A 23,450-nucleotide genomic window follows, 5' to 3' on the forward strand; every position below is an offset into this window, starting at 1 on the left:
ATTGAGTCATTTTCTAGTACTGTATCAGGTTTAATACTACTACTGAAATGTGAAATAGTTTGTGTACTGCAGTTCTGGAGTCTTCTGATCTCCAAATGGTTAAGAAGAAAATTAATTTCTTCATACACCTCCTGAATTCAGGAGTTTTGGTCTTATTTTTATTCTCTCATATCTAGTTATGTATCGCCTTTTTTTTTTTTTTTTTTTTTTTTTTTTTTTTTTTTTTTTGCCTCTCTTTGCTGGCTGATTTCCCTTTGGCATCCTCTTGGATTTATAGCCTATTGTCTCTTTCCATAAGGGTTTCAGCTGAAGATTTAAAAAAGACAGAACATGAACTAACCCCCAAAAAGGTGAAGACGTCATTGGAACTAACTGAACATATGTTCATGAGACAAGTTTTAAACCAGTTGGAAAACTGAAGAATGGGTATTCCTCATTCACCTGGATTAACGGTGTTTTCGTACTTTAATTTTGGAATCAGTTTGCCTTTCAAGTTCCAAAATAGTGCTACTGAAAACAATGATTTATAATTAAGTAAGAACATAATTTTTCAATGCATCTAAAGGATTGGCTTTTTAAATGAAACAAAATGTTTACAGTATTTTTATTATTCAGTTGTATAAACTGCTCAGTACAGTAGTATAAACAGGCCAATAAGTGCTAGTGTTAGACAACAAGTGCTCTTTCATTAGCTGCTATTAAAAATAGTTAGTGTTAGACAACAAGTGCTCTATTATTAGCTGCTATTAAAAATACTTGAAGTATAACTTGAAACCTACACAGCATAGCATGGTTAACATCTTTCAGATAGTGAAGGTTCTGTAGGTGAAGAGTCTGTAACTGCTATCTGGCAAACTTATGTGAAGCAGATAGAAATTCAGAATCTCGAAGACATAAAGTTTTACCTTCTTAAAACCTCTAGAGAAGTAAAATTCTAGAATAGCCATGTATTACTTAACCTCCACAAAACATTAAGTGAAACATTGTTTTTAAAAAAAAATTTACAGCACAAACCTGTCACTTGACAACTACCTTCAGGTGTATCAGCTCCCATTCCAGACACTCACTGTCTGCATACCCAGGTTACGAAATCTCTCAATCAGCAGAAAATGGTCACATGAAGTGTTGTCTAACCAATCTACAAGTCGTGTGGTTTCAGGAAGATGAAAAATACCCTGTAAAATGATGTGTTCAAAACAAACTGGCCTGCAGCTACTAGAGGGCCAATTGAGGTTAAGTCAGAAGGATTTATGAGTCAAACCCCACAGCTAAAAGCAGAAAAATTATTAAGGAACCTCCAGGAAACAAAATTGATGATAGAAGAAATTTCCATATTTTTCATGAAAGGCTAGAGCTGTAGACAAAACTCTGATTTCATGACCCCTGATCTTTGAGCTGGATGCTACAAGCTTAGGAGTGTGTTCAAAAACTTTCAAGATTATGAGCTTTAATCTTGACTGCATTTACAAGGCAAGAAAAAAAAATTGCTTTTTTGCAAAGTTGATAAAGCTACGATGAAACAAGTGTGCAAGATGAGGTTTGAGAAGAAGTCTGCATCTTTGCCGCAAAACTATTCACTTAGGACAGCAGTATTTTTCCAATACTTCATATGAGAAACCTTGCTAAAGAGAACACACAGCTCTTTCATATGCCAAACTGAAGCTAGGGTTATTAGGAATGCTGTCTTCAAGGTAAGATCCTTTAGTGGAGCATATACCATGGGTTTATACAGTGAACTGGTTAGGTGTTTTAGCAATAGCAGCAGTTCCCAGGATGAGTACTGTAATGTCCTGGACATGGCTTCCATTTTAAAACTTTGCTTATGTGACAGCTCTCACTGGAAGATCATCAAGAAATAACATGAACAGAGTGGATAAGAAAACTTGCCTACAACAACCATAAATCCAATAATTGTTACAGTAATAGAACATGTACTCATAATTAACAATGAATACCTCAAAAATAAAAATCATAACTGTTAATATATATAAGCAAAGCGTCAACCAAATAAGTGAGCTAAGCTTATTGAAGATCAGTGAACATATTTTGCTTAAAGATTATTGAACCAGTAAGCTATCTATGTCCATTTTAATTTTAAAAAATGACCAATTATCTACTAGTGATTATTAAAAGGACAGAATAGCTGCTCAAAATAGGAAGATATTTTGTGAGTGAGATCATTAACCGAGAGCCACTCACTTGGAAGTTAAAATGAGTGGCATTTAATAAACTTATTGAAGCCCAAATTATAATCATTGAGATAAAACCATCACTAAAGTAAGGAAATAATATGTACTGAAGGCTGAAACAGTGAAAATCAATGAATGAAAAGTAAGAATTCCTAAAGTTTTGGGCAGAAAAGTCAACTGGACTTATCAGACATACTTCTTAATTTATTTTCCTTGGAGCCGAGGACCTGGAGGCAGTTATAAAGTGAAGGGTTCCTAGTACCAAAACTAAGGACGTGTGATATTGTGCAAACACCACATTACATATAGCACTTTATAGTATCCCACAATGCTTTGCAGTGTACCTACTATGTGCATGATATAACACATTTTAAATAAAGACTACTGTAAACAGTGAATAAAATGTCACTTGTACCACTGCAGTTGGCAGTGGTAGAAGTGACTCAGGGTACTAGAGACTCAGGGTACTGATATTGCACTAAAATGCTGCATGCACTCCCTAACACAAAGTACTCATATGTATAATAAACACATTGTATCTCTTTTGCACTAACATTAAGCTGCTTTAAAGGCCTTTGTTACTTTCAAATGGCTTAATTTTTTATTTAATTGGGTGCAACATGCCTAAACTGCCACCATTGCATTGATTAATACCCGTATGGTTTCATTCCAAACATATACAACTCCTTTGCCTCTTACTTCTGCTGTCATTAGCACTGTTTTTTGCTGTATTTAGAACAAACAGGGAGATAATTCTATAATACTCAAGATATGCATAATACCTGAAATAAGGTGCTATTGCTTGTAGTACTTCAAAGCACACATTGTACCCTATAAACTTCTTTGTTCAAATAAAATGTTCAAATGAAAATGATGACAAAAGTATAGTGCAGTACTGTATGAGAATTGGTGTGTGTATGTGGTAGATTTTTAGTTTGAATACCTCCTATTCTCTAAGAGGGATTTCAGAACTCTATCTTTAACTTGATGGGGCCATGGATACACATGTACAATTAATCAGATGTTGCCCAAACAGCTGTTGGGCAGCACATATGACTGCATTTATATAAAAGTATTTTATAATCATTGTAAATATCACAGCATCATTATTTATAGAAATAGTCTTTGCAATTTACATTGGCTTAATTTCTAAAATGCAGATGTAAATACAGTTGCATCTTCCCGATACTAGTCTTACTCGTGTGCAATGTAAGTTAAAAAGTATAAATCATTCAATATAAATGTCTAGAATAATCCAGAATTAAACTCTTTCATATAAAAATACAGATAAAAATTAATTTGCACATTAATGGTTACCACTTGGATTCACATGTTGAAGCCTCCTGTCACTTCAATGCAGGACCCGGTTATGTAGCTACTTTTGTCTGACAGCAAAAAGGCCACCACTTCTGCTATTTCTGAGGAAAAAGAAAATTGCATTGACAAAATTACTGAAAATCTTATTTTCACTATAATTTAACCAAAACAATGACTAAATTGGCAGGAATCTCATGAAGTGAACCGAAGGACTGAGCCATAAATACTGTACAGTACAGTACTAGGAACATAAAAGAAAATGCAGTAGTTTGACACTCATGCAGGAACAATGAAAGTATAGAAATTAACAAGACTTGGAGACAGAGACTGGCTACAAATTCCTAAGCCTCCTAATTCTAGAATAGATTAATTTTATAAATAGCAGTAGGACAAGGAGTGTGTTCAATACTGTATGTAATGAAACATATTTTTATCTCAAAGCAGGTGTTTTATTCTGGGTTTCAATATACCATTTTGGTCCCCAATTCTTTGGCTACAAAGCCCTATTTTTCAATATAATTTCAGTTTTAGTCTATAGCCTTACACCTTCAAAGTGTGAGAGCCTTTATGCCTTCATGGTACCATTCTTACTGCATCAATAACTTCCTCATCTTTGCTGTACTGCTTCCTGTGATGTCCATCCTTGAGAGTCCCAAAGAGATGGAAGTCAGAAGGTGAGAGATCTGGGCTGTAAGGTGGATGAGGAAGAACAGTCCAGCAAAGTTTTCTTATCTCCTCTTGGGTATGCAGACTTGTGTGCAGCCAGCCAGGGCATAGAAGATCAGATAGATTTCCTAGTCCTTCTGATGATAACAGATGCTTTGCCCAACGACTCTCAGTGCTTTAATGCACTGCAGGTCTCTGTAGACAGTCTGTAAGCGCCTATGAATATTTGTGACAATTTCGTTTTCTGCCAAAAAGAACTCTATCACTGCTCTTAAGTTTAGATCATACCTCAGTCACAAGACACCATTCTGATGGTTGATTGTATACTGCCTTCCATCAGAAATTAACGAAAATACCAATGATAGACCTCTTCACAAGAAGGTTCAACAGAGTTCTTCGCTGTGGCAGAGGACACCCTTCAGCATCCCTGGGCAACCTGGAAGTCTATGCATTTCCCCCCTTTTGCCAGATCCGTCACGTCCTGAACAGAGCGATGATTTCTCAGAATCTCAGGATGACCTTAGTAGCTCCTTTGTGGCCCCAAGCAAAATGATTCATGGATCTACTATCTCTGCTTTCAGCAGTTCCGAGAGAGATCCCCTCATGGCACGACCACCTCTGTCAACCTCATGCAGAGAGATATCATCAATCGGAAGGGTCCCTATCTCTTCACAGCTGGAGACTATCTAGTTGCCATTAAGGGTTACAGGGCTGCCTTGGGTTAAGTTCTCCATCTGAAAGAGGTGAACCTGACTTCCTCTTGGGAAATCTCTATGCTGCTCAAAAGTTTTGAAGTCTTGTTCTCATAGAGAACTTAACCACCTACCTGGGGCCTGACTTTGGTGCTAAGTAGTCTCACTTGAGCCCCATACAAACCATCAGAGGAGGAGAGAACCCTTCCCAAGGTGGCATCTCTTGACTTCCTCTTATGCTGCTTCTTCTTGGCAAAGATCCTCCATTGCTCAGGAGATCAAGAACGACACTCAGGGCAAGGGTTAGTTATGTTACAAGAATTAGATCTGCATCTACTACAAGTAGAATGGGGATTGGTCTCAAAGGAAGCAAGAAAATGTGAACAAGGGTAGTTTGCTACACTGAGACACTTCCCCTGAGGCTTAGGGGAATGCTTAGAGAAGTTTTGGGATTGCATTATCAAAAGCCAAAACAATGCACACACAACACCAATATATCACTATGACACAAAAATCTCAAATCAATGAAACAAGGGCAAGGAAGGAAAAACCAGACTTAGGGAGGAGAATGAAAAGTACATCCTCCTCTGAAGGCGGTAAGAAGAAAACTGAATACGTCATGGGGCTGGAGATTAGGTCGCTGTCCACTTCCTCCCTTATCCCTGTGACTGATGCCAGATACCACCAATTCCTTGCATAAACAATTCCTATTGTTTTTTTACCAGTTTCCAGCTGGCACCAGAAGATTTATCCTAATGTTAAGACTGCAGGTTTGTTAGCTATGAAAAATACAAATTAATTTTAAAATTTGACATATAATGTGGGAATGTTTAACTATGATGCAAACAGAATCTCAAATTTTTTTTAACAAAAATTGGCTGGGAAAAAATTATGTTGCATTATTCAATGAACGCCCCTCGTATATAAGGAATCCTGTACCAGTAGAAGGGTAGTGGAAGAGGCCCTAATTTATTCTTAAGAAACTTTCAGTAATAATAAACTTTTAGTGAAAGGATTATATTTTAAGTCATTACGTTTCAAATTTTATAGTGTGAAAAAAATACAAATACTCCTTTAGCTTCTTTTATCTTCCATGTACAGGCTCTTGATGAGGTTGATTTGCACAAGAATCCTGATGCAAATACCAATGCTGACCAAGGAGAGAGCTTACTTCAAAATATTCAACAAACAGTTACAACCATTAGCACCTCCATGACCACCCACCCTAGGAGATAACTGGAGATTTATTAATGGCTATTAAAAATTCTGCCCTGATTAGCAATTTAATTATGATAAAACAACCAGTTTATTCCCCCTTTAAAACTGTAAACTACTACTTATTCTGTTCTTGTTATGAAATTTTAGGCTTTTGCTATATTTATGTTGTGGTTATTTTCATATTTTCATTTTACAGTTGAAGAAATATGTTAAATAACATGCAAAAGGCCCTGTGCATTATTACTACAAAATATAATTCTACACAAGACTGTGAGTCTTTTAACCATTAACTTTTAATTATATGCAGCAAGATACCTCAACTCAAGTGGTCTTGTTAAAATAGGTACCTGCCTACCATCATTAAAAAGAAACAACCACACATTAATGAGGAAGTTTCAGTATTTTTATCTACACCACAGAGTCATTTCACTGGCTGCACATCAGATCATCAAAATTAATCTACCCAGAGAGATACTGAAAAGACTTCCAGTTGGAGAAAGTGCAAACACATTTAGATCTCTCAAGTCCCTGGGCAAATTTAATTTAAGTTTTACTTCTATATATACTTAAATATGAAAAGAAAACAAGAAATACATTAACCTCACTGAAATTTTAGCAATAAAAGTAATACAGCACTGGAAAACAGAAACATACCTTCTGGTTCTCCTAGCCTTCTTAGAGTTGTAAACTGTAAAACCATATTTTTAACTTTATCAGGAACTGTAGCAATCATTGGGGTGTTTATGAATCCAGGAAGAACACAATTTACTCTGATTCCCTGCCTGAAGCCAAAAGCAGATGTGTAAAAACAACTCTAGAATTAATAATTTCTTAAGTCAACATTTCAATATATTTTATGCCTGAATTAAAAAACAGGATATAGTAATAATATACACAACTTGATTAACAAGTGCAACTTCTTTAAACTGTACACTACCTTGCCAATTCTTTTGCAGAGGTTTTTGTCAAAGCATGAAGAGCTGCTTTACTTGCTGAATAACTAGCTTGTCCCATATTTCCTGACTTGGCTACAATGCTTGAAACATTTACAATAGCACCACCATTAATTTCTTTTTCAAGGAGAGTTGATGCCATTGCCTGAGTAAGCAAAAAGGGCCCCTGAAAGTAATAAATATTTTGCACTTAATCCTTGTGATTGCCAGACAGAAGACAAGAGGGTTTCCTGTTAACAGTGAATGCCTGTAATACTGCAAATCTTGTAGCAAAAATAAATTTTCCTAACTTTTATTAATTCATAGCCTTTCAGCATCATACTTACAGTATGTATGAAGTGAATCAAACCTTAAGTTTTACAAGCGTAATTTTGCTTGGAATAGGACTCCCTTAAGTTTAATTCAGACAGTAACTCTGTTACCAAGACTTATGTGACATATTACTCTATGAACAGTGGTCTTGTTAAACAGTGTTACCTTTGTGAACAGATTAAAGGAATTATACATCAAGGTGAGAAAGAGCAAAGGGAATGGATGAAAAGTAAATGGGAAACCGAAGAAATGCAGCTTGGGGCAAACGAAATTGGGCAAAGAGCGTTTTGTAATGCCATTATAATCACATATGTCATGTCTATCCATGCCGTCAACTTTGAGGTGAAGATGTTCATTCGTATGTGCCAAACCTAATCAAAACAAGCTTGAGAAAATTCTGACTTACACATCACACTGTAGATGGTACCCTCATACCTAGCTGTCCAACTTCTTTACCTTTACCTCACTCCAATTTTCACTTCATTACCAGATGGTTTTGGAGGAGCCCTATTAGTCTAGAAATGATTCATGATTTTGTTAAACTAATTTTACAGTAATAATTATCAAAGACTGAATAATGCATGCTAAGTAGGTGATACTGGAAGGGCAGTAGTATTTGAAGTTTAAGCACCTCATATAGTAAATACCAAAAATAGAAATAGAATTGTGAGTGATGTATGTTGTCAGGAGGAAATTCGCCAATGCTTCTTGCAGTCTGTACTGTGGTACCATACTGCTAATGAAATACTGAACGATTATTTAGATGTAGGCCTGAACCAAATCTAGTCAGTTTGTCTAATGCTGGTTCCATCTATAGTAACATTACTTTTTGTACTTACATCAACTCGGAATAATCTTCACATTCTATTTACATCTTCCAATATTCCTAAACACCTGTTCCACATTGCAATCATCACATTTCTATTTTTCAGAATCCTGACTACACTGAGACATGAAACACAGTCCCTAGCAGCTGGCAGCTTGGGGTGATGGGAATCTCTGGGAAGGCAGCTATAACTAATGCTACTTGAGATGTTGGAATCCACATGGTAGTAATAATGGTTCCATCTAAGTCTTTAAAACCACTTCAGACCTGCTCTTTTTCCTATTTTAACAGCTTCCCTTGGTATTGAATCTAATATACTGCATTCAAACATCATTGAGCCTCTACCTACTCTACACATTACTTCCTCTCCAACCCACTACTCTTGACCTAACTACAGAACTTATGGCCTCACATACCCTTGAAGAAGTCTGCAGGGTGCTCCAATTTCTACGTGAACAGAAGTTTTGTCAGCAAAAATCAATTTTCCTAACTTAATGATTAAAACCCCTCCAGCATCTTACACATAAAAAAGTACAAAAAATGGCAAATTGTGTTGATACTTTCTTGGTACAGAAAGCTATGCTTGGGAAAGCTTCAACAAATAGTACATTGAGGCAACAACAATAAAAAATCATGAAATTATCTACCACTAGCCAACAAGCACTGGTTGTGCAATGGGAAAGCATAAAAATGAATGTCAAGTTCAAGTCTGTTGGAAATTGTGGACAAACTCCCTACTGACACTAATTGAGTTTCATTTTACTGAACCATAAAACAAAGCATATGTGACCTTTGTTGGAAAGTACTGTATGAGATATTTTAGTTTGCTGTTTCTACAATTTCTAACCTTTCCAATAACTGCAACTTGCATTTCAATAGTCTATCAACTTAGGATAAAAAGTGTAGCAACAACATGTCAATTTGGCATATTAACTGTTAAAAGGTATTTTTTGTGTCAATTAAATGGCTGACTGTACAAAATACTTAAAACTAAGACCTTAACTAACCTTACAAGCATGAATGAAATATTACCCAACTGATAACTTTATTAAAAATTTAGTCTATTGGGAAAGATTAAATATCTCTTACCTTGACATTGACATCTAAGACATCCATAAATGCTTGCTCCTCCAAGTTTAGAAGGAAATTGTCTTTAGTAATTCCAGCAGCATTAACAAGAAGACTTGGAGGGGCTTTCAACTCCTCCATTGCTCTTTGGAAACATGATGAAACAGAGGCTTTGTCAGATACATTCATGTTCACTGCTAGATGATTGCTGGGATCTTTAAATCAAGAAATTTAAATATATTAACCAATGCATTAAGATGAAAATTTGTGATTGACTGATTTAAATGAATTGTCTGATGTCACAGCAACAACAAACATCATCACCACAATCAAGATGACAAAAAACCATCAGAATGCATTACATATACTGCAATAATTAAGAATTTCTAGAAAACATTGAAACTGAAAGTCGACTTCCTGACCTATATGCATATTCTCATTGTCATTTATTCATACATCGGTCATTGATTAAGAACACCTTGAGCTCAGTTCTACCACCATCAATAGCCTACTAAACAGTAAATGAAATATATGTGTTGACAATATAAGCAGACTGAAGTGTACATGCAATAAAAACACTTTTCAGTTTTAAAAATCATTAAAAAGTGTTTGCAATTAGGTTTGAAGATGTTTGTTTAAGGATTAGATCCCTTTTTCAAACACAGCATTTCTTAATGAAACTGTATATGCGCTGTCATGAAAAGTATTTCCCAGTGGTCTTGAGCTATATATTGTATTCCCATATGATGTGCCCAACCATGTGATGTCCCCTTAAACTACAAAAGAAATGTTCATGTGTTTTACTATAATAAAATTTTCACAATTTCAAAATTGTTTTCTAATGCTTTACTGTACTGATAGATTGCATATGTATACAAAATAATTTTAATTGCATGTCTATTTTATTTTTATTTTACTTTTCTTTCCCATGAAACATTCAACTCCGTTAGCTTGGGAGTAACAAATGTTCTGCTCCTCTCTATTTCATATTTATGATATAACCTTATTAATTACAAGAAAAAAATATTGGGCAATATGCTGAACCCAAAGCCAATTCAGCACATTGCAAATTTACTGCCATAATGAAACTGTAAAAAAAAAAAATTGAAAATGTATCTTTAATCAATAAAAAAGTAAAAAAAAATAAAATGACGTATGATAGTGTACTTACTTATCAACATAGTGACTGTTTCTTGTGCTCCATTCAAGTTCATGTCTGCAGCAACAACTCTAGCCCCATCTCGTGCTAATATTCGACATACAGCTCTACCAATACCACTTCCACCACCTTAAAGATAACAGAAAAATCAAGTATTATTTATGTGAACTGAGTAACTGATAAGTAAGGTAAACAAATATAAAATGCTATGAACTAATGACTTTCATTCCTTTATTAAGCAAGTGATTTGTAAATCATTACAAGTGTTACTGATTATATCTACACATTTGCTACATCTCTGGTCTTCTGATCAGTGGAATGTTAGATCTGGTCAGTGTCTGGTTGGATGACTTGGATGCCAGGCAGTAGCACATTTGCTACTTAGCTAGTTTATCAGTCAGTAAAATAGGTAAAATTGGTCATTTCTTGGACAGATGACTACCAGTGAGCTTATGTGACTAATTGTTGGAGCATGGGCACAAGGCTTCAGCCACAAAAGAAAATTCAATATTGTACCTAGAATTTTACAAAAGACCCTAGGAATCTGGTGGGAGCAGCAATGGAATAAAATCAGACCTGAGATGTCACCAGAATTTACAAGATGTTGTAAACAGGTTCCTTGAAGTGCTTAAGTCACCCAAAATTGCATGTACTGCACTATGATGTGTATGTACTGGCAAATGCACTATGATGTGTATGTACTGGCAAATGATCAAACTATATTACAATACAGTGTGATGTTTCCAGCTGAGAGCATCCACAGTGATGATGTTTCAAATATTGTACTAATTTCCTAAGATCAAGCCCGCTAAATGCTGAACTGCTAGCGCAAGCTACACTTGTCCTTATTTTGGCCACACAAAAGTCCTTTTTTTTTCTCTAGGTTGTGTCTTGAAGGACTAAGTACAATAAAAGCATGTGTGCACTGATAGCAAAGATGGATATTTCCTACAGGCAGTGTGAATGACAGAGGAAAGGAAAAAGAAAATTACATGCAAGAATGAGTAATCAATATCAGTCGGAAACTGTCAAATTGATGATAAAATTCATGTTACTGTGATGTTTTACGCAATACTGTATAATACTGATGAAGAACATTAAGCAGCCATGGGCTGGAGGAGGAGGTGCAATGAAATATACAACTACCTAGGTATGAAGAAGCAGGATTAAATGAGTTGGACATCAAAATCACAATCATAGAGTTAGATTTTTACATCTAACCAGTTTGTAGATTTGGCATGCAAAACACTGATCAGAACGAGCCAGGCACACTGCAGCAAAGGGTAGCAATTTGTGCCAACAGGAACGACTGCAATCATAGGTGGATATGAATTTGTGATATGTTCACTCCTCATTACATAGCAATCACGCTCATAAGCAACAAGTATCAAGGATGATGATATATGAAATATATCCCAGAAATGCATGATGTATTCAGTACTGTACAGCATTCCAAAATGGATACAAAATCAAAGGAAAAAATTACACCTTATGCAACATAAACAGAAAAGTGTATTATCACTATGAACAAAAAAAATTATAGGTTGTTACTGGTACTTAATTGGGACGCTATTCAAATAAGGTGATAAATGGTAAATGTGGGAAAATCACATCAGTGGCAAACATTACACACAATTTTATTCAATTCAATATCATGGATAAATGGGAATGAAAACAACTGACTAGCAAACTCCACAGCTTTACCTTTAACTAAGACAGTTCCCATATAAAATGTTTTCACTGCTAACCAGGCAGCTGATGAAATGCATTTGGGAGGTATAAAAATTTTTTATGAAAATACATACTGTAAAGAGAACTTTAAGTTCCTTACCAGTAACAAGAGCAACTTTCCCAGCAAACAATTGTGACATCATTTTTATGCCTTGATTTTTGACAGGTGTTCTGAAATATGACAGAAACAGGGAAAAACCTTTACAAAAAAATATAAAATAATCTCAAAGAACATTCATAAAAGGTGAACTTAAACCTACTATGAACAGGCTTCACAAAATATTGCAATTTCATAAATGAAAACTCACTGTCTACATAAATTCTATTTCACAAAACAAAATGCATTGCCTTTCTAAGGCAGTTACTTTGCTATTCAAAGGACATACTGACTTGAGAATTTACATGAAGAAAATCTGTTGCTTCAAAAGAGCTTGAATGCTCTTTACACAGTTAGAACCTCATTTTCTAGTCAGTACAAGTACAGGTAGTTGAGTTACAATGTTTCAAGTTGCGATATTTCTAAATTACAATGGTGATACCAGTTATGATATTTTGAAGTTACGACAGCAATAACAATACGACAACATTGAAAATATTTTAAATCTCACGCGACGGACACAGGCAGCAGCGTACGACATATGATACATTGCCCCAAGAGGTTGGGATGTCGGTATCTCTCGCCCTGACCGACCCCTCACTCGCGCTCACCGTCTACAGTGTAAAGTTGTGTCAGTGTTAGTGTGTGATTTTTGCCCGTTTTAAACTGTTCAAAATGCAAATTTGTGAAAGAGCAGCATGTTTTCCAAACAACCAAGTGAGTCTCTGGCTGGTGGTGTGATGAAGAAGTGGCATTCCATCAGTTTAGAGCAGAAAATGAAAATTATTAACCAGCATGCTGCAGGAAAGGCAGTCACAACCATCGCATGTGATGAGCACCTATTGCAGTCAACGGTATCCAGCATCATTAAGGACAAGAAACGGATAATGGATGCTGTAAAGGCATCTGCTTCAGTTCAATCGACAATTATAACAAAGATGAGGGCTGATATTAATAATTACAGACAAACTAAAAATAAAAAAGAATTAACAGTACAGTACAGTATATGTATAGATTATATAGTGTAGCTAGGCTGCCTCCGAGTTATGATATTTTCAAGCAACAATGGGGTCATAGTAACATATCCCCATCGTAACTGGAGGACAATATACCTGTATACAGATCTCTACCTCCTGTTGGTAAGAAAAGAGGAAGCCTAAACCTTTACAGGTTCTTAATGGTTTCAAGATGACTGATGTTGGGCTGATGAAATAGTTGAATGCAGAAGGAAGTGAAATGTTCAGGCTCAGGATTTAAACTTAAAATTTAAGGCCTTTACATACATTTCTCTTTCATCAACCAAAATGAACTCCTATAGAGGAGGAGGGTGTTGCTAATTACTGAGATTTCCATAGCATCATCCAACTGTATTATAAATTGGATATTCAATGAGGATTCTGGGAAGACAAGACCTATAGTCTTTTGAGTCACCTAAGTGTTAATATGTCTACAGCATGTAGTATATGTACACACATCAAGCAAGTATGTAGGGGATAAATATGATGAGGCATGGGTGAATCCAAAATAATTTTTCATGAATTTCCTGCAATTTTTAAGTTGAGCATGCAGTCAATAATTATAAAAGGATGAAAATGGATGAGTTCTGTTCCTGTCATGTAAGACTCTATACTGTACCTGTTAAATATAAAGACAATGTCTGAACAAATAAGGAAAGATTGTAAACTGAATATACAAATGTCTTACAGTGGAGAAGTTCAAAGTACAGTACAGAAATTTTTAACCATACATCCAGATACTATGTGATATATATCAATACAAGTTTTTAAGTTATACATTCATTAGGTGAAATTTATTTCTTAGAGTTGTTCTAACTTTAAACTATAAAGGCTAAGGTGCAGAACATATTGACGTCGTGCTGCAAGTGACCTGAGTACACTTAGGGGAAGTACAGTACAATAATGCAAACTGTGGTGTAGTATTGTAGAGAGAATGGCAAATCAACTTGTTACATGTGGGTCTAAGCAGCATTTTCCATTTCGTTCTTCTAATGTACCTAGGTAATACCAATTTTTAAGGTGTTCAGACAGAACAACATCAACAACATTCTTTTTTCCCCACTTGCATCACTGTACAGAAGTTTCTAACCATCTCCCAGTTTGTTTGCTATATTACCCTTCCAACGAGTCTCCTACAGACGCAACACATCCACTTTCCTAACTTTCATCACACATCCCCTCCCTGTCATGTTACTTATTTTTAAAGTTTCAAAGCTCAAGCTTCTTTAGCTCCACTTGCTCTTGATGTGGTACCCACTGAATGACACCAAAGTTATGGAAATTTCGTTGAGTCGCTTCCGGGCAACTTCCTAGCATTTCTAAGACTCACTGGATAGTTCATTTCACAATCGGTTTTGGCAGATGTTTTACAGATGGATGCCCTTCCTGACTCCCACCCTTCCCATTTACCTGGGCTTGGGAAACTCTCAACTAGACAACAATCTGTTAAAATACATTTTGGAAAATCAGGTCAGGTTGTTTATGGTCTAAAATAAAACTATAATGGTTATCATGATATGACAGCATCATTAACTAATCCACAGGCTGTTTTTGGATGTCAATAGGATTACTACCAAAAAACAATCCCTAAAAGTAACAAGATGGACTCTCCTGTGGATATACAAATTGAAAGATATTGGTGGGGATAACCAAAATGGTAAGCACATATCTAAACTACATTAATTAGATTAAAATCCAAAAAGTCCATACATACTGTCTATGCCACCAAGAAACCCTACTTGCTTTAACAGAGTAGTGTTGAAAGTATTCTAATGATGACAAAGACCTGGACAAAAATACTGCAGAAGTCATCTTCATAATATTAATATCTACAGTTTTTTTTATACTTAATGGTTTTCACTTTGTAAACCTGTATGCTGAGCTATATCAAGGATTTAACTAGTTATTAAGAACAAGCCTACCTATCCATTTATAAAAGAAGCAGAACCCTTTATTCATAACATTATGCAACTTTTCTCATACTAAGCTACAAAATTCACACAAGCACATGTTCTGGATCTTGTCTTGTGGGTGTGCGCAGAGAGGCCAATATTGTCTGGTATTGCATGTTTGTCATCTTGCTTCAAAAACTGGAATCTTTGTATCTACAGGAAGAATTGAGGAGGAAGGATTCCCAGTGCCTTTATCTAAATGACAGAAATACAAATTAAATGAACACAAAGTTAGTATCAGTATCTTTTCACAGTAGCAGTACATTCCATATATTATCAATACAAAGTCCTCTGCTAATGACTCGATTAAGCCTAACAACTTTCTGTCTTGGAAAAATGCTAGGCCTATGACATGTAGGCTATTATACTCTATGTCTACAGAAATCTGGAAAAATGATGATCAAAATTATAAACATACATAGTAAACCTCTCGACCATAAGCACTAATAGATCCAAAAGGGTGCACTTAAACCAAAAGGCAGAAAAAGGAAATGACTAGGTTATACCTCTAAGCACTAGTGAATCCGGAAAAATTTCATACATATATATATACATATATATATGTATATACAGTCATACTCCGAACTTACGCGAGGTTAGGTTCCAGAACCCCTTGTGCAGGGTGAATTTTTGCGTAAGTTTGGCATGGTCTCTAAAAATGCTAATAAATGCTTATTTCTAAAGTTTAAACACTAAATATGACCCTAATCATGCTCCCAAATTATTAAGTTAACTTTAAATGAAATTAAAGTTACTGTAATTTCATTTAAAAGTTAGCTTAATACATTACCCTTAAAAAAGAGAAATAAATGGTTGACATAAAAACTGAGAGTTGGAAGAGAATTTCTCTCTCCCCTTCCAACCGATCTATTTTTAGAATCGTCTCAACCTCTTTTTAATAACTTCTTTATTCTATGCGTCTTTCTCTTTGTTCTGAAATGCTTTTTCATGAACAAACAGTGTTTTATATTTTGACTAATACAACCCTTATAGTTATTATGTCTCTATGTTTTAGAACGTATTTGCAACACTAGCACATTTACACTTCGTAGATGATACAGGTCAAATTAGATCAATTTAAACTATCTACTGTACAGGTAAAGACGTACAGAGAATAAATAAGTTGTAAAAATGTGTAACTATGAACAAGAGAAGAGAGAGAGACAAGAGAGAGAGAGAGAGAGAGAGAGAGAGAGAGAGAGAGAGAGAGAGAGATAAGGGTTGTCCTTACTTAAGAGAGTGAAATTATTCATCAATTATTACGGAGACTAAGAGAATAACACATGAGAGAGAGAGAGAGATATTGTCCTTGCTTGAAATATCAAGTTATATTATTTATGAATTACTACAGAGAGAGAGAGAGAGAGAGAGAGAGAGAGAGAGTTATTCTTACGTTAGATATCAAAAGATGGAAATTCAGTATTAAACTTTTAAATGACATTAAAGTTACTGTATTTTCACTTAAAAGTTAGCTTAATACATTACCCTTAAAAAAAGAAATAAATGGTTGACTTACGAGTATAGGAGTGTGTGACTCCCCGATTCCACCGATCTATTTTTAGAAGTCTTCTCAACCTCGTTTTTAAAAACTTCTTTATTCTGTCACTTTCTCTTTGTTCTGAAATGCTTTATGTTCTGAAATGCTATATGTCTCTCTGTTTCAGAACGGCGCATTTACAGTTTGTAAATGGTACAGGTAAAATTAGATCAATTCCAAATTATCTACTATACAGTTAAAGACATACAGAGAACCAGTACTGTAATACGTAGGTTGGCCAACTTCGAACAAGAGAGAGAGAGAGAGATAACAGTTGTCCTTACTTAAGAGAGTGAAATTTTTTATGAATTATTACGGACACAGAGAGAGAGAGAGAGAGAGAGAGAGAGAGAATTACAAGAAAATTTTGACCACTGATTAGCAACACTCCCCTTCTTGTCATGTTAAATGACATGTCTGACAGCTTTTGCCTTCAACCTTCTTACAAAAGACGAGGGAAGAATTTGTTTGTTCAAAATAATACGAATTTTGTAATTACAGTTTTATTATTATTATTATTGGTGTCAGGCAAATTTCTCGAAATCAATTGCGCGAAGGTAAATTTCTCGAATTCAATTGACCGAAAAATAATTTCTCGAACTATCATTTTCTCGAATGTCAACTACTCGAAAACAAACAAGTAAATTTCTCGAACACAATCGAAAGTATCCCATAAGCGCCAAAGACCAATTTATAAAGAGGCTATTAGCATTCCAAGCGTAAATTTCTCGAATTCAATTGACCGAAAAATAATTTCTCGAACTATCATTTTCTCAAATATCAACTACTCTTTCGAACACAATCAAAAGTATCCCATAAGCGCCAAAGACCAATTTATAAAGAGGCTATTAGCATTCCAAGCGTAAATTTCTCTAACACAATCGAAAGTATCCCATAAGCGCTAAAGACCAATTCATAAAGAGGCCATTAGCATTCTAAATGCTTCTCATTCTGTTTACAAAATTATGAATTGAGTTTTTCCTGTTATATTTTTCTCCAGTAGTCTCAACCCCTCAAGATGGAAGCAACGTATGTTGAGAGTGAAAAGAGAAGGAAGAAATTATGTTTAAATGGATATTTATATATCAAGGACAAAGGAGTAAATAACAAAATTTATTGGGAATGTGAAATGTGCAAGAAATTTAAATGTTCTGCTCGTGCTATCACCATCGATGATAATATAGAAAAAGAGAGTGGTGACCACAATCATGCAGGAGATGGGGCTAAAGTCAAAGCTGCCAGAGTCCAAGAAAAAGTGAGAGAGGATGCAATCAATAGTCGGGATACACCCCATTATATAGTCTTGTGCTTCAAAGGGGGTAAGTGGGGCTGTTATGCGTGAAACTCCCATCAATATCAAATATGAAGAGGAATATACGCAATATACGAGCTAAGAAAAATGATGTCCCTGCTTTGCCCGATTGCCAAGATCTTATCATCGCGGAAGAATTTACCAAAACTCACAAAGGAGAACTGTTTCTTATGTATGACTCGGGTCCCACAAATGATCGTATATTGATTTTTTCGACACAGAGAAACCTCGATTTACTAGCATGCTCAAGAAACTGGTTCGCTGATGGTACCTTTAAGACGGTACCTTCAATTTTTTTTCAGTTGTATACAATACATGGTGTGCATTCAGGAAGTATCATAACCCTCGTTTATGCATTATTACCGAACAAAACTCATGAGACCTACAAAAGATTCCTGCAGATTGTAAAAGAAAAAATCCCAACATTTGAGCCAGCCACAATAATGATAGACTTTGAATTGGCCATGATTAGAGCTATAGAGCATGAATTTCCAAGGACAAAATGCCGTGGCTGTCTGTTTCATTTTTGTAAATCCATTTATCGCAAAATTCAAGAAAATGGCTTCAAAGTACGGTACAACACCGATGCTGAATTTGCTATTCAGGTTCGCCTGTTATCCGCGTTAGCATTTGTACCAGCTTTCAAGGTCGAAGAAACATTTGAATATTTAATTGAAAATGAAGTTTTTTCCGTTGAAATTCAAAGTGTGGTTGACTCTTTTGAAGATACATGGATCGGGCGGCCGCATAGAAATAACCGTAGACGTGCTCCTTTCTTTAAACATGAATTATGGAACTGTTTTGATTATGTCAAGGAAGAAATGCCTAAGACGAACAATGCAGTCGAGGGCTGGCATTACGGTTTCGAACAGCAATTAAGTGCTTGTCATCCATCCATCTGGAAATTTATACAAGGATTACAACGAGAACAAAGTCTACAGGAGCTACGAATTGAACAATACTGTATTTGGGAGGTGTTGGTATTCATGTGCGCAAAAAGAAGTATCGTGACTGTGCAAAAAGGTTACAAACCATTGTAATAAATTATGACGAAGAGAGGCCTGTCGAAGAATATCTACGAAGTGTAGCATACAACATTTCATTTTGAATGATTAAATTTTAATACTGTATTTCATTCTGAATGATAATATTTTTATACATACAATAAAATTATAACCTTTGTATTTTTTTCATTCCTTCATTTACAATAAATTTTTAACATTTGTGTTTGTCAACCCAAAAGGATATATTTTTCCTTGAAATACATGAAAATTTTTCCATTCAATTTTCTCGACAAAATAGATATCAGTTTTCGAGAAATATGGGATTCGAGAAAATGATAGTTCGAGAAATTATTTTTTGAGCAATTGAGTTCGAGAATTTGACTTTTGAGAAATTGCATTCAAGAAATTTACCTAAAATCATTATTATTATTAATATTATTACTTAATTTTATTAATCTTATTATCTGAAAATTAGTACTTATTATTAGGTAAAAAGTTTATTTATCATACAAATAAACATACCTGTATACATGTACCATAAAAATTCATCTCACTAAAAGAGAGAGAGAAGATTATTACTTTTAATAATATTTAATGTTATTTAATTTACACATAAAAGCTTGAAAACTTATAAATTACAAAAAAATTAAACTTTTGCTGGGTTTCTCAGTGTTCTAAATGTTCAGTGTCTGTGAAATGTTAAGTGTCTTCCAATGAAAACTGTCTGTGTATGACCATTAGTTAGGTTCCAATGAAAATCCGTGTGTCTGTGAATTATATATATATATATAACCTATATATAATCATGCAAGTTCATATATATATTATATATATATATATATATATATATATATATATATATATATATATATATATATATATATATATATATATATATATATATATATATATATATATATATATATATATATATATATATATATATATATATATATATATATATATATATATATATATATATATATATATATATATATATATATATATATATATATACACATCTATGAAATAGACAGCAAATCACTGTTCTATCAGGAAATACTGAATCCAGTATTATTATCTTTAAGAATACTGTATTGTTATTATTATTGTTTTTTTCTCCAAATTTTATTTCTATAATAGGTTTTTCATATTTTTTCCCATTTTTATATTTCTCATTTATGTTATTATCTAAATCTTCAATATTATTACTTTGTCATTATTTTTCATGGGGCACGCGCCCAGGTGCCCATCCCCTGGATCCGCTAGTGCCTCTAGGTTACCCAGAAAACCTACTATAACCCTGGCCAACCACTGACAATATCCAATAACTTAAATAAATTGAGGGAAATAATTGACAGCACCCTATGCCATGTTAGGTTGGCGGAATGCAAGTCACCACCACAGGTAGGATGTGGTGGCCTAGATGTGCCCAGGTTAGGTTAGGTTAGGTTAGTAAGCATCCCCATTTTTCACTAATTTCCAGTCAACTGAAAATTCCAGTCACTCACAGTAGTTTCCCACTATCATAAATTCTTACTTGGGGGGAGTTATTTCTAAGTATTAGCTCTGCACAGACTGTACGGAACCGTCCTACGAATACGCAAGTCATTAGGAAGCCCCATGTTCAAGAAGGAATTGGCTAGGGAAATCTATTATAAAAGGAAACATACCAACCTAACCTAACCTAGTAGGTTGGTAAAGGATACCACTTTTTACCAGAAGTCCTCCTATAACACTGTGCATGCGCAATAGTATTCCAGGATGGCCAGCATATAAAAAGACAATCAGTTCTGAGGTTAATTACAATCAACCGACAAAAAATAACGGTAAATTCTTGACAAGCAACAAAAATACCATAGCAAAGGTCAATTTTAAAGGAAATACCCGACACGGAGATAACTTAGTTCTACTGGGGTCAAGGGGATCAAAGCTCAGCCCTCTCCCCTGGCCAGGTTAGGCTAGTGCCCAACATCCGAGGTTAGGTTAAGTCTGGTTAGGTCACCTCTCACTCTGCATTATTTAGCATCTGTCCTCGAATATGTGTTCAAAAGAAGCCTGTTCTTTATCAAAACGCGGCCTTTAATGAGCAATTTTATTACACTTTATACATTTTCCCTTATTTTTTAAGATGCAAAAAATTATACAGTAGTAATTTTGCTTCTTAAAGGCGTTAGTAAGCAATAGCTCCGCTTGGGGTATTGCTTAGGAAATTGATTTTTCTTATAGCATTTTGGTTGCTTATCAAGAACTCACGTTATTCGGTAGTTTTATCCTTTGTCAGTCGACTGTAATTAACCTCTCAAGTTCATGCCGACAGAAACTGGGAAATATATTACTCTTACACAGCCTACCCAAAATGTCTTTGCCTAGGCCTACCACGGGATATACTAACCTAAGACTAGTCATTTGCTACCAGCAGAGAAAGACAAGTACCCAAGATAACTAAAACAAGCGATGACATTTTCTTATACCTTGAACGGTTACTGAAACGATAGGTCAATCAGGTTCTACCTAAGTTAAAGTAATGGTAGCTGACTAGCTGCTGTTGTAGTAGTGGTAGCAGTAGCAGTAGTAATTGTAGTAGCAGCGGTAGCAGTGGTAGTAGTAGTAGCAGCCATAGTGGGCCTTTGCAATGGCTCCCTTGCTCTGCTGTTAACTTTGTACAGTATTTGCATTTCCAATTTTTCCTTTGCATCATGGTTCTCTTAATAGCTTCTTGCTCAATGTGTATTAAAACTAATTGATAAATTACCTATATATATATATATATATATATATATATATATATATATATATATATATATATATATATATATATGAATGTCTTTCCTGTAATACTACAGTGTAATATGAATATAAGAAGGCCCATAAAACACTATTTAAACGTTGAAACCATATATTTCAGGCACTTGCTTCTGTGCCCCTGTTCACTGGTAGAATATGGACAGAGAAATTTCTCTGTCCATATTCTACCAGTGAACAGGGGAACAGAAGCAAGTGCCCGAAATATATGGTTTCAACGTTTAAATAGTGTTTTATGGGCCTTCTTATATTCATATATATATATATACAATGTATATATATATGTATATTATATATTTTATATATTCACAAATATTAAGCCACAATTATCACTGAGTATCCAATTGACCATACCTGATGAATAACTTACACCCAAGGGAAATTATAACTGATGAGTGCTTAGTCCCCAGTGGGATTCAAACTGATGCATGGTTCAGAAACAGCACAGTGACTTAGACCATTTGGTTGTCGAGAGTGATATAAGTTGATACCAACTCTGCTGTACATACACCTGTTGAATTCTGATTCATTATTTAGGATTGCTAGGATAATTCATTTGGTAACAGAAAGACCGTTTCACTTTCATCCTTACTTGCTTGCCAAAATACCTAGTAACTTTTCTTATCCTAGTGTCATAGCATTCTACCTGAAACTCTGACTTGCTTTGACTCTGTTAGTTTGTCACCCATAGCCTACATTCTCCAACATTTGTCACTGTCACATGTTCACATTTTCTGGTTTCTTGCTTTCAGTTTGCCCAAAGGAGCTATTACACAAAGACCAGTTGTGAATTTCTGACATCATGCTGTCAAAGAGTGGCATTTTCATTTACATATGATGAATAGTAAAGAAAGGCTTGCAAATATATACTAATACAAACAGCAATGCAAATTAATCATCACAATGGATATTAGTAAACTTAAATAGCAGATATATGTTATCCATTGGTACTTTCTTCCCAACTTGAATGATAAAAATTATTTAGATATTAAAATAAGTTTGGTTATGGTATGCAGGTTACCAGGCTCTAGCAATATCTATGCAAATGTACAACTTATTACAAAACATTTCTGAAGTGATAAACTTTACAAAATAAGCTGTATTAATCCTTTTGAGATTTCTGGGGATCAAAAACTTGTCAGCAGTGAAACAGTCCTTGCTTAACACTTAAAGAGCTTAAACACAGTTCTCTTACATTGCTCTCTAGATTTACTTAACACAATATAATGCTAATTTTGTTCTTATTTTAAAGCTAAATAACTATGCCTTTTGTTTGGTTTAAGCCAGTACCAATTCACCTCATGTGAGGCCATAAACACATCATCCAAGTAATTCACTTCTGCTTTGTCTGTTGAAGAAAAGTGGGGGGCTATTTTTCCTAGCTCAAGATAACTATGTACAAAGAATCTAAGTTAGCAGGGAAGTAACATCAAATCTGATATGTCATTGACCCCTTCCCTAAAACCTTCAGAAAGTCGCCCCCCCCATAGCTTCCCAGAATGAACGTTACATTTTGCTTCAAAAGAATCTGTCTTAAACTAACCTGGCATCACCTGAGATGTAGCATCCTATCTAATTAAGCATGTTTAGCCTTCC

The 23,450-nt window shown here is 34.9% G+C and overlaps 2 protein-coding genes across 17 annotated transcripts in view; one reads left to right on the forward strand and one right to left on the reverse strand.

Moving 5' to 3' along the window:
• LOC136832056 (uncharacterized) overlaps positions 1–10,072 on the forward strand; it is a 45,177-nt gene extending 35,105 nt beyond the window's left edge. For 9 of the 12 annotated variants that reach the window (XR_010851030.1, XR_010851026.1, XR_010851031.1 and 6 more), the window contains one exon: positions 5,966–6,350. Coding sequence is in view for 4 of the 12 variants with exons in the window: in XM_067092589.1 (XP_066948690.1) it covers positions 5,966–6,080 (115 nt within the window). In the remaining 8 variants the exon portion in view is untranslated. Of the gene's footprint in view, positions 1–5,965 lie in introns of all 12 variants that reach the window. The other 3 variants (XR_010851032.1, XM_067092592.1, XR_010851025.1) reach the window with 2 other exon arrangements.
• LOC136832055 (estradiol 17-beta-dehydrogenase 8-like) lies at positions 593–21,788 on the reverse strand. 5 transcript variants are annotated; one of them, XM_067092586.1, is made up of 7 exons: positions 21,564–21,743; positions 12,232–12,302; positions 10,413–10,529; positions 9,263–9,456; positions 7,020–7,201; positions 6,737–6,864; positions 593–3,607 (listed from the first exon to the last, which is right to left on the reverse strand). In XM_067092586.1, exons 2-7 carry the CDS (start codon positions 12,272–12,274, stop codon positions 3,516–3,518), a joined length of 756 nt encoding a protein of 251 aa, XP_066948687.1. In that variant the 5' UTR covers positions 12,275–12,302; positions 21,564–21,743; the 3' UTR covers positions 593–3,515. The 5 variants fall into 5 exon arrangements, with proteins under 5 accessions (XP_066948687.1, XP_066948688.1, XP_066948686.1 ...); XM_067092587.1 differs by having other exon boundaries at positions 21,524–21,664; XM_067092585.1 differs by having other exon boundaries at positions 21,445–21,649.
• Between the last annotated feature and the right edge of the window lie 1,662 nt (positions 21,789–23,450).

This window comes from Macrobrachium rosenbergii, chromosome 49 (assembly GCF_040412425.1).
Source record: "Macrobrachium rosenbergii isolate ZJJX-2024 chromosome 49, ASM4041242v1, whole genome shotgun sequence".
Taxonomy (NCBI): Eukaryota; Metazoa; Arthropoda; class Malacostraca; order Decapoda; family Palaemonidae; genus Macrobrachium; species Macrobrachium rosenbergii.